The sequence below is a fragment of the Podarcis tiliguerta genome (assembly GCF_965153285.1).
Source record: "Podarcis tiliguerta genome assembly, chromosome: 9".
NCBI lineage: Eukaryota > Metazoa > Chordata > Lepidosauria > Squamata > Lacertidae > Podarcis > Podarcis tiliguerta.
The window spans coordinates 21,036,895-21,048,938 of record NC_139542.1 but is presented as its reverse complement, the minus strand read 5'-3'; the positions used below and the strand labels follow the sequence as shown (position 1 = coordinate 21,048,938).

Here is a 12,044-nt window from a genome sequence, read left to right as displayed (position 1 = left end):
TGGCTACTTGTTTTCCCCAGAACCTAGAACCAGTCCGGAATCATGCAAATGCACATTTCTCTAATGCTTGTTAATGTCTCCGGTGCTGCTCCTTTTCGGTGCTGCCAACATGGAGGGGGGGCAATCCCTCCCAACAATTGCCCCAGGGACAAAAAGATGCTTCACCTTCTCTTCCTCTCCAAAGTGAAAATGGAGGAAGAGCACAAACCACTCCCCCATCCATTTTTTTGCAGGTAGAATTTGTACACAGTAGATGCACCGGTACCTGCATCAACAGTGCAAGACTGAAAGTATAAAACTGTACTAAAAAACTTTTTCTAATGTCTTGGAATTGGCTATATTTATTCAGTTTCGGAAGAAAGGAGTGCAGTACAGTCCAAACATTGTAAGACCTGAGCAAGGAAATCAAACCTTAGAAATGAAGGCACAATGCAATTCTCGAGGTCCTCGCCCAGCTGCTTCCTTTGAGAAGGAGAAATAAGCAAGTCCGTTCTATCGTGCTTGGATCTGACTTTATAGAATTGCTCAGGGAACAAAGGCAGGGCAGTGAAAAGGCTTCAGGGCACAATGGAAGCCTGAATTCTGAAAACCTCCATCCCAAGATTCAAAAGGTATATGGGTATTGGGTGGAATACAGCATCAAGCTAATGCAGTTGTTCTGCCAGTGCAAGCATTTCCGCTTGCCAGATGGAAAAATCTCTCTTCTGCTCCCCTGCCCCATGATGCTCTGGGGGTTCTCCTGACCCTCCCAAGCAGATTTGGGGAAGAGAAAAGTCCCATACTAGTAGAACTTGTTGCCTTGGCTTTCACTAGTACAACGTAGCTGAAACCGGCCCCATAAACCAAGGTTTAGAATCCAGGCCTTGACCACAGCAGCACATTAAGATCAACAAATCTACTATAGCATAAAGTTTCAAAGTCTGGCGTTCTCTTCATGAGATGCATGAGGTGTTATTCTCAGTTGGCAAGTACTTTTGGCAAGTATTTTTCACCCCATATGGCGCACAGGCCCATAGGGCGCACCTAGTTTTTTGGGGGGGATAAAGAAAAAAAATATTTCCCCCCCAGGCATGGGGCCCGAGGTTCCCCCGACCCCAGCCCCCAGAACAGGCTGCTATCCCCAAGCCTAGGGAGCCCGGTGCGACGTTGTGCCAGTCTCCCCAGGCTTGCGGAGAGCTGCCCGAAGCCCAGGGTGCGCTCCGCTGCTCAGCGCACCCAGGCTTCTGGATGCAGGCAGCTCTCCGCAAGCCGTGGGAGCCCGGCGGGAACTCGCGTGGGCTCCCAAGGTTTGCGGATAGCTTCCTGAAGCCTGCATTCACCCCCACAAGACACACACACATTTCCCCTTCATTTTTGGAGGAGAAAAAGTGCGTCCTATAGGGAGAAAAATACGGTATATGTATGCTTCCATACAGAGACCTATAGAGGAAAAATGCAAACAGGGGTTCAAGTAGCAATGAAGCACAAAAGCAGAGTCTACAAAAAAATCAACTGAAGCTTAAACATATCCAAACAAGCATGCAACTATTCACAACAGCAATAATTCATAACAAGCATCCTGTAATTGCCGTGGCGATTGCTGTGATTTTGCTTGTCCAAGGCAGAAGATTCTCTCTTTCACACTTCTCCAATGGTGTTTTTGCACTAGGCAACTTTTCAGCTGAAAGCCCCATAGAAGTGCCCTTACTATTGTAAGATTTGCATTTATTTTGTGTTAAGTTTTACTATTTAACTTGCAAAATTATTCTCGTAGTGATGCCTCGCCCGTTAGTATGTATTTTCCCCTCTATTCATGGCTGCACTTCCAGGTCACAGCTGCATGGGTTGCTAAGGCACCATCGCTGCAGGTTGAGAGACGAGCACAGCTTGTCTGGAACTTGTACACACTGCACTTTCCTTGTAGTGGCAGCTTGATGACATGCTCTCCTCCCCTATCAATTTTCTTTGCACAGAGATGAATTGCCCAGACACCCCCCTCTATGTCAACTTTAAAAAAAGAAAAGGGTGTATAGCCTGGGGGAGAGTTGAGGGCCTGAGATATAGGCATGAACCTGCCTCCTGGGCAGCATACAGCCCTGCTATATGCAAAGTCACAAACTGGTTTCCACATATATACTCCAGTTTAGCAATTGGTGTAAGAACCAGGTGTGTTGTTCAGATAGTCAGGTGTAGGAATGAATTTGTCTGAAAATATTGCTGCTAAGCTTATCCACGTTTCTGTTACCTAAATCTCATGTTGTTCCTTGATCTTGACAAGAAGTGACTGCTTTTCTCTCTTTTTGTGTGTGTGCTAAAAATACAATCAATTATCACACATTATATTGAGCATTATATACACCTATACATACATATTTCAGGTTTCCTAAGTGACCAGTGCATAGATAGATATGTACAACAGTGCATAAAAATACAGTAAAATATCAAGTACTAATAATCCACAGTCCACTATGTTGAAGAAGCTGTGGAGAGTCAGGTGCCTATTTTCATATCAATTCAGGTCATGCTGGAATTCAGGGGCAGAGGAGGGGAGGTGGGAAGATTAAGAATAAGTCCAACTTCTTATCTGAATGGCACTAGCGAACTCGAACAACAATTGCATCAATGGAAAAACTGACATAAAAGCTGGAAGATGGGAAGAATGTTACAAAAGCAACATGGTATCTCTTTATTGTATACGTAACATGAAAGGAAAATACCAGACAACCACTGGCAGCAAACAAAAACGGAGAATTCCAGTTATGAGAAGAAATGTTTAATTGTACAACAGAGATTGAATCACTGCTTTTAACTATATATCTATGAAATCGTATGTTGTTTTGCTTTTTCCAGAGAAGCAAATCAAAATTGTTTTGTCTAAAAAACTGTAACAATACTTATATAGTAACACTTCAAAAATTATGTTGCAGGAATACTGCAAGGGACACAATTATTTATACATACAGTATATATTTGTGTATCATTTTATATACAAATAGTCCAGGGGTTTTTTTGAAGAAAACCACCACCAATGCATGAGCAGCTTGGACACAAGCAGGTGTGGCAAAGTCATCTGAGCAAAGCTGAATTGGATTGAGAACTTGCCACTTTAATATGGATTCCATCCCTAGTCAGAGGTTAAAAATGGGTTCTTCCTGCCAAACATTTATATTTATATTTAAGCAGACATACACCTGAGCTTTCTTACGTTACACTGACATGCGCTTATTGGTGCAAGTCTATCAAATGTGTGCGAGAGACTCTCTGTTAACCGGGTTAGCTTTGAATTTGGGGTGGCTTTCTTCATGCCCGTTTAACTCTATTACACTTAATTCTGACTAAGCCAGCCTTAATCCAGCGCTTACATCACAGAAAAGATCTACCTAATGGATTAACCCAGATTAAATGGTTCAAAATAACTAACACTGCTTTAAATTATTTTGGAAAATGTGTGGGAAGCCAAGACATTAAATAAACGCATGGGGGTAATCTGAACCAGAAGCTAGAACTTTTGTATTTCTCCCAACACAAAACAACCCTTACTATACATTTTCTGGTGTATTTATAGACATATATTATGGGAGAGCTAAAGAAAATCACAGTAAAACTGCAATCGTTTACCCACTTAGCTGGGAGAATACCCCATTGAACTCAATGTATTGGAGAACCTAACACCCAAGGGCCAAAGGTTATCCAAGCCTCTCTATGTTGCTCTTCAGATTCTCCCAAGGCCACACACCCCTTACATGCTGGAGGTGTTTTATCTTGGCTGAAATAGATCTGTGAACTGTAATAATGCTCCTTGCTCACATGTATGGAGGACAGAGAGAGGCGTGTATTGATCAAAGATGAAATTTATTCACTTGCTCTACCCACTTTTGCATGTGGCCCATGGAAGTTTCCTCGGAGCAGAATGTAGCCCAGAGGCTGAGTTTCCGCACCACTGCCTTAAAGATGAACAAAGTTATCTCCAGAGTCCAGTTCTCCAAATTACACTTCAGCAGGGTAAACTGCCCAAGCACTGTAATTTGATGTACTTGTAAGTACAACTATTGATTAGCTAATTATTAAATTTATTACACTTCCTTCGCTGGCAGGTCTCAGGGTAGGTGACAACCATATAAAATTCAGAACCAAAACCAGTTAGAACAGAGTACAGTCACAGGAATACGATGGGTCCTGAAAACCCTAATGTTAGGTGTTGGAAGGCCAGGGCAAAAAGGTGTCTCTTCTGCATACCTGCACTCTAGGTACCTGTCTGATTTTGGCTGGCAACTGATTCCAGAGAGCTGGAGCTGCAACACTAAAAACCTGGTTTCTAGTACAGGCTAAGGATACCTCTGGAATAGATTGTACTGAGGAGCACAGCTGCTGGGCAGGGATATAGGGGGGAAGTCAGTCCCTTAGATATGCTGGTCACGGGTTGTTTCAGGCTTTAAATGCTAAAAGCAAAAGCTTGAATGGTGTGTGGGAGCATAATGGAGCCATTGAAATTCCTTCAGGAGAGGTGTTATATAATTTTGACAAGGTACCTCAGCTGCATTTGCACCAGCTGCAGTTTATGGGTTAAGCCCAAAGGAAGCCCCATATTGTGTGTGTTGCAGTAATCCAGTTTTGAGGTTACCCATACCAAGATCACCGTGGGCTAGCTATCTCAGTCCAGGAATGGCCATAGCTGACTTACAAACTGAAGCTGGTAAAAGGCACTTCTCCATCACCAAGCACCTTAAATGACAAAGATGGATCCACATACATGTTCCTTCAGAGGGAGTGTTACCCCACCCAATGCTAACTCCCAAATGTAAGAACCGCTCACCCACAGGCCTCTGCCTTGCCGGGGTTTAAATGTAAGTTTATTGGTCCTCATCCAGCCCACAGCTGAGGCTAGATATTGGTCCAGAGCATGCATGGCCACAGATTAAGATGTTTTTGGAGAAACAGAACTTTATGTCCCCAATGCTATGTAACAACTGTATGGAGCTGTTGAGAGCAGTCATTAGGAGGTTTGGCGCAAAGTGTCCTCAAATAGTGCCCTGCAGCACCACATAGCATAAATGCCAAAGGGATGAGAAGTCCCTCGGTTGATTCTGGAACAAATGGCGCAGGTAGGCTTGCTGCTGCTAGTAGAGCAGTGTCCCTGGCCCCAATCTCACAGAGCCCAGGAGAATACCTGGGGCCACATCCTGGAACGAGATGAGACTGGAGGCAGAAGTGGGCAGAGCAGCAATGTGACACTGAACCTTCCTATGCAATTCCAGCCACATCAAGCCTGCCAAGCAATAAGCACTATCAAGAGCACATTCTAGCAAGGCAAAAACAGTCAGGTGACAGGTGGCATGACCTGGGGAGTCATGGGTGGCCTCAGAAGAGCCTGAGCACCAGAAAGGGGAGTTGGAGGGGCTGCATTCAGGCCCCAGGGACCTAAAGGATCCACATTTCCAGGCTTATTACTTCAAAATGCCCTGCTGCGTTTGGAGACTCTCCTGAGTGGACGTCTGCTCCAAACACCTGTCCTACCGCACCACCGTTTGCATTGGGGACGTTTGATTATTTTTTTTTTTTCAAAGTCCTAAGATGCATCATTCTATGGTAAAGTTATGAGCGCCTCCGTTTCGATTTCAAAGCTGCCTCGTCTTATTTCCTCCGCAGAGTCCTCGAGCGCCACATTTCCAGACTGGCGTTTCCTCGCGAGCGCACGTGGCGCTCGGCGCTTTCAAAATGGTAGCTTTCCCGACAGAACACCCGTCGAGCACTCTTCGCGATTCAAGCAGCAAGGCAGAGAAAAGCCCTTTCCCTCCTCGAGCTCGGCAGTTCCTCCTCCTCCTCCTCCGCGGAAAAGCAAAGCCGAGGCTGGAGGCGGGCGAGAGGAAGGCCCAGCTCCTCTGCTCAGAGGCGCCTGGCGCGAAGAGAGAACCAACCTTCGGGACTCCAAGGCGGCCTGGCAGCTCCCCCCCCCCTCCTCCCCCCAGGTTGGCCGCAGCACCGCATGGAGAGACGTGCCTGGAACGGCTACAAGGGACACGCAGGCGCGATCCTCGCCCGGGAGCTTCCCCTCTCTCCCCTCCCCTCCCCCGCTTCCTCCCCGTTCGCTCTGTTTGTAGCAAAGCGCGGATACAGTGACTGGCAAGCCGAGGCCGCCCCCGCTTGCTAATGATACACCCAGGCGCCCTCCTCGCGGCTGCCGGGGCGGCCTCGGAGATGCCGTGGGGGCCGGCGAGAAGACGCCGCGGGCCTTGTCCCCTCAGAAAAGCGCCCGTCCAGGCAGCCGCAGCGGAGTCTCCTTCTTCCCCAGCCCTTCCTCCGCCTGAGGCGAATGAGCGCTCTCCTCGCCTTTCGCTCCTCCTGCTCAACCAAACCCTCGCAGGGCTCGAGTTCCCCGCCCCCCTTCTTTCGCTATTGCCGCAGTTCTCGTGTGTCCCCCCCCCACCTCCTCCTTCTGGCAGGACACCCCCCCCCTGCCCTCCTCACCACCCCCTCCCGCTCATTCCCACGTCCTCGTGCCGTCAAAGCGGCGCGCGCTATTGCGCATGGTGAAAGCGGCGGCGAACACCTGAGAGAGGGGGTGGGGTGGGGGGAAGAGAGGCGTTTCAAGAGGGTGGGAGGGAAGGAGGAGAGCCAAGCTACCTTGACAGTGATTGGCAGCCCGGCCCCAGCCAATGGGTGCTGAGCTAGCGTTTTGGCAACGGGGGAGGGAGAGGCGAGTGGGAGCCTTTAGGCTGCGAGGGTAGGTTGCGCCTCGGACTGAGCGGAGCTCTAGTGGCTGCGGCTGCGTGAGTGAAAGGAGAGACCCTGCGAAAGGGGTGGCGGCGCTGCGAGAAGGAGACGACGACGAGGAAGGCGACGCGGCGGTGGAGGCGGAGGCGGAGGGGAAGGCACGGCGCGGATCCCGTGCAGCGGCAGCAGGAGGAGTCGGAGCAGCAGCGGCAGCAGCACTTCGTCTTCTCCGGCGCCGTGTGGAGGGCTGCGTGGCTTTCTGTGTGTGTTTTCCTTCAGCCGCGCGCTGAATCTTCCGGCTTCGCTGCCCCCACCCCGCGCCTTTTAATTCCTCGCCGCCTTCGACTGCGTTTTCTCTCCTCGGCACCCACCCCCACCCTTCGGCTTCTTCCCTTCGGCCACTAATTCTAATAAAAGAGAGGCGTGATTGACATAAAGAGGGGGCAAGGAGAAAAATCCGGAGGAGGGAGGAGGAGCGGTGGAAACAGCAGCAGCAGCAGCACCGGGAAAAAGAGAAGGAGCGAGCGAGCGAGCCAGAGCAGCAGGCGGAGCGAGGCGTGAAGTTGAACCGCAGCTGAGGCGACCGCGAGCCGGAGGGACGTCGTTTGCGCGGCCGCCTTTGGTGCTGCTGCAGCCGCTGCTGTCGCCGCCGCCGCCGCCTTCAGCTTTGTGTCTGGTGAGGGAGAAGCGAGTCGAGCCTCGGCTGCCTTCCTCCTCCTCCAGGCGACGCTGGAAATGTCTGAACACAAGGCGCTGGATCCGAAGTTGTCGACGACGGAGAGGGTGGTGAAAGGTAAGCCGAGAGCCCGTGGCTTGTGGGCAGCCCGGAGTTGGGGGTTGGGAAGCCCCTCTGAAGGGGGAGAGGGGGTCGCGGGCGGAGGTCCCTGCCGGGCGGGAGATTCTCGTATTCACTCACACACACACACACTGTCTCTGCGCTTTCGTGAGGGGAAAGAGAACGGGAGGCTGGCTTGGCGCGGGCTGCCTGTCTCTTTAGCGGGGCTGCGGTTGCCAAATGGGCAAGGCGGGGCGGGGGAGGAAGGAGTGCGCGCGCGGGGGGAGGGGGGCGGCGGCGGCGGGAGAAATAGGAAGCGAGTGCCCGGCGATGGGGATGGTGGAAGGGGCTGCCTATGCGGCTCGGCACTATGGACTAGGAACGTAGGCGATTGCAGCGGGGGCGCAGCTTTTCTTTGCATTAATCCCCCCCACTGTAGATCTCGAGGTCTCAATTCTAATGGCACTCCTGCTCCTCCTCTTGCTATATTGCAGCAATTTCCCTCCCTCCTTTGGAGTGCTTGCACAGGGCTCGCGAGAGGCAAATCGTGGGGTGGGGGGGTGGAGAGATGGTTGGGGTGTGGAAGGAAAACCCTCGGCTTCCTCCTCCCTTGCAGCTGGAAGAGCCGGAGAAGAGTGTGAGGGACACACACACACACAGAAGATCCCCCCTCACTTTCTCTCCGTCGCCCCCACCTCTGTTCCTCGGGGGCATTTCCACCTTCCCTCCGCCCACCTTGGTGTGGGTGGCCCTCTTGGAAGCCTCTACTGCTGGCTCCCATCGAGATCCCTCCCTGAAACGTATTTCGGCTCCCCCGCCCGCAGAAATATGCCTCTCCCTCTCTCTGTGTGTATCTTCAGGTTTTGACAGCTGGGTTTGTCTTCTCTCTCTCTCCGCCCCCCCACCTCCAATCTCCCGCACCCACCCCCTTGACACAGCTGTTTTCCTTTCCTTCCATTAACATACTGCTTGATGCAGATAACCTAGAGATAGCAGTTGATTGGTTGGGGTAGGGGGAGAAGGAAGGAAATGGTGGTGGTGGGTTCTTCCCTTTCTATTGGCTGTCCCTTTTGGCCCACTTCTCTGTCCTTCCCTTGCAAGCAGAGAATTCCACCTGTATGTGTACAGCCATTTCCTCCTCCCCTTTGTCTTTTTCTTAGCCAATGCTGGTATGGTAACAGGCAAGCTTACTGCAGCAGGAATCTTTGAGCGATGCTATCCTCGCACTAGCGGGATCCATTCCTTCCATGGATGAGGATTGCAGATTGATTTGTCCAGAATCTTAACTATTGGGATTTAAGAAATGAGTGCAGATGTGCTGCCAGGGCAATCCCTCTAGCAAAGCATTACATTGTTTCCACCACCATTTTTGTTTCCCTTCCTGCACTCTACACAAACCTTGGTAGATGTGAAGTTATCTTGCAGACATATTTGGCTACTGTGTCCATATTTCTCTAGGAATGTATGCGTAACTTTATAGGTTTCAAAAACCCATGCATTTAATTTTTGAAATGCTATGTTCAAGATGCATGATTTTTTTAAACATACATACATACATACATATGTATTTTAAAAACGTGCCATTGAAGAGAGAGTGTGCATTTTCTCTCTTGCACACATGCATTCACATGCACACTGTGGAAAAGGCTAAATATGGTTGTGCAAAAGATGCTTGTGTGTAATTTACCGATATTAGCCATGTTTATCCAGAAATCCACACAGATTTAGTTGCATTGACTGTCAATAAAATATGCATAGGATTCCTGCCTTTCATTCTGAACCTAAACTTGGAATATCATGTCCTAGTAATTTCACTGGGCTTTATTTTGTTACAAGTTAAATTGTACAGGATTGTCACCAAGGGTCCAATCCACTTCCCACTAAGATCAATAGCAGCATCCCTGTTGGCATTAATGAGGCAGGATTACATCCTTGAGGGCTGCAGTTCCTAAACACACCCATTGAAACTAGTGGCATTCATCCAAGGAAACATACATGGTACTGGGTTGTAAGAGTATGTTTAAGTGTGTAAGCGTGTTTTTATAGGACAATGGCTTAAAATGCTCTATTAAAATGCAAACCCTTCAAGCCTTTTTTAAGGAAAGCAGGATCTATTTATCGCTGATTTTGGTGTAAAATCCAAGAGGCCTGTAAATAACATTGGTTAAATGATCCCTATTTCAACATGTACGTGTTTACTTGCGAATCAGTGGAACTATTACCTGAAAACATTGATGTACAGTTGTTTTGTATTTTCATACTAATATTGAACTAAGTTTGCCAAGGGCCTATCCTTTCATATTGGTAGGCACTATACACACACAAGGCAGAGGTTTCAGTAGGCTTGAGGGATCCCAAAGGTTTGTGGAAGTATTTTTTTTTCCTTAAGAAAAGCAACTTTGAGGGGAAACCCCAGTGGAGCTGTGGGCACAGAATGCTAGCTGGTTGTGTGGGTGGGATGTGGAATGAAGTGTTCAGGGTGCCTGGAAGAGGTCATGGCTGGCTGGCTGGAAACCTGAGTAGGAGCAGTTCACACTGCAATATTTTGTTACAGTTCCCACTTGTAATCTTCTATACATTATTATATTACAATTCGAGTGAAGGAGAACATTTTGTACTATGCCACCTTAGGCTGTAATCCTGTATGCATTTGTGTGGGAGTTAACCTGGTTAAACTCTGGGGTACGTACTTCTGAGCAAACATTCTTTGCCTTGTACCGTGAGACTGCAGCCAGTGTGCATACTTGCCTGAGAGCAATCCCATTGAACTTGATGGAACGTTTTGTGGTACCACAATAAGTAAATTTAAAACCCTGTGCCTGTAACATGGTTGCAGCATTGCATATTAGTGCAGCAGATGCTGTATAAATCTTGGGAGTTGGAGGTGGAAGCAGAGACTTCTGAAGTGTTGTGGAGGATTCCCTGCAGCTCTAGAAGGAAATTTGAGTGGGAGTTACTGGTCAAAAAATTTGACTGAATTGATTTGTTATCTCTGAATATGGGCTGCACTCAGATTTGGCTTTTGGTCAATTTAAGTGCAAATGATAAAATACTAAGGGTTGCAGATCTAATACACACTTATCTGAAGCAATCTGTTCCTAATTTGGTAGGGCTTGCTTCTGAGTAAGTATATACAGGATTGGCTTACAATTGTAAATAAAGTAATATGGCAAGGCCTCTTGCATTTTTTTTCCAGATTAGGAAAAGTGAACTCTGAACAAAAGCAGGGGGACATTTTACATAAAGGTTCTTGTTTCCTTGGGCTCCTTACATTCATGCCACATCAACAAACACAAGGCTTGCAATTCTGCCAATAATTTTTTCCTACAACAGATATGCATCGAGTGTGCCATAATTCGTTAACCAGGCAAAGCTTATTATCTATTTGCACCATGTAGATCCTATATTCCTGTAAAAATAATTCATGAAAACCTAGCCTGCATACTTCCTTCAGAGTAACATCCACTGAATTTGATGGGATTTACTGCTGAGTTAATGTTAGGATTTGGCTGAGTAGCACGGGATATGACTTGGCATAGATTAAGTAGTATTTCACATATTTGTTCAGCTGGTCTGATGGAGGTCATGATGACACATGTCAACATTTTACCAATAAGATATGAAATGATTTAACCAATGTTTATTTTGTTAAGTGTTTGAAAATAATTTAAGTTTTTAAATATGGAACCTGGAGGAAATGGATACTAAGGCTCAAAATAAATATGAAGCAGAACAGACCTCATTTTGTTAAATGGCGTTTTTCCTACACTGATGCAAAAATGAAGATGCATTGTAGAAAGAAATAATTTGCTTGCCCAGTTGTAATATATTAGTAGTTCAATAACCTCCAGATCTTGTTGGGCTGAAACTCATCTCAGCTCCAGATGGTCAGCAGTCAGGGAAGATGGAAACAGTAGTCCAACAACATCTGGAGGGCACCACGTTGCCTACCTATGTAATATAGTATGTAATATAGTAGCAATATATGTAACTGTTCAATTAGAATCCTGAATTCTCTACTTGGAAAATATTTTGTACGGCTTAATCCCATGCACATTTACTTAAAAGTAAGTCCCATTTTGTTCAGTGGTACTTGCAGCCAAGTTAGTGAACATCTGATCAATGCCTTTTCTCTCTCTTTGGAAATTTTGCGCATCTGGCTCTGAATACTTTCAAATATTTTAAAATTACGCAACTTCTTGGTTATTTTGGTTACCCTCAGGCAAGTTTCTTCTTGTTTGGCTTTGTGATTCTTAGCTAAGAAATCTGGGCAAAAATCATATCTGGATTGAATATAAAATGGGTCAATGAAAAATTCTCGCAACACCTGGTTTTATATTAAGGATATTTATTTGGGAATAAAATTCAGTTGTGAGCAATACATATCTTAGCTTTGATTCATTCTCTTGACTATCTCAGAAAAAAAAAATCTGGCTAGGAATTTGCCTGACAGGAAAGAAAGAGAAGCAGGGAAGAGGTAACGTGTTAAGATATTGCTAATTTTGATAGGTCACAGTTACCTAGAAGAAGACTGGAGGCATTTTGTTATAAGAATAATTTAGTTTTCAATATAACTCAC

General features: G+C 47.1%; 1 protein-coding gene across 6 annotated transcripts in view; it reads left to right on the top strand.

The window, feature by feature from the left end:
* The first annotated feature begins 6,054 nt into the window (after positions 1-6,054).
* The window catches only part of PPP3CA (protein phosphatase 3 catalytic subunit alpha), a 185,773-nt gene continuing 179,783 nt past the window's right edge, over positions 6,055-12,044 (top strand). For 2 of the 6 annotated variants that reach the window (XM_083456782.1, XM_083456781.1), the window contains exon 1: positions 6,674-7,483. In XM_083456782.1, the coding sequence (XP_083312908.1) occupies positions 7,426-7,483 (58 nt within the window). In that variant the 5' untranslated portion in view covers positions 6,674-7,425. Of the gene's footprint in view, positions 7,484-12,044 lie in introns of all 6 variants that reach the window. The other 4 variants (XM_083456786.1, XM_083456784.1, XM_083456785.1 and 1 more) reach the window with 4 other exon arrangements.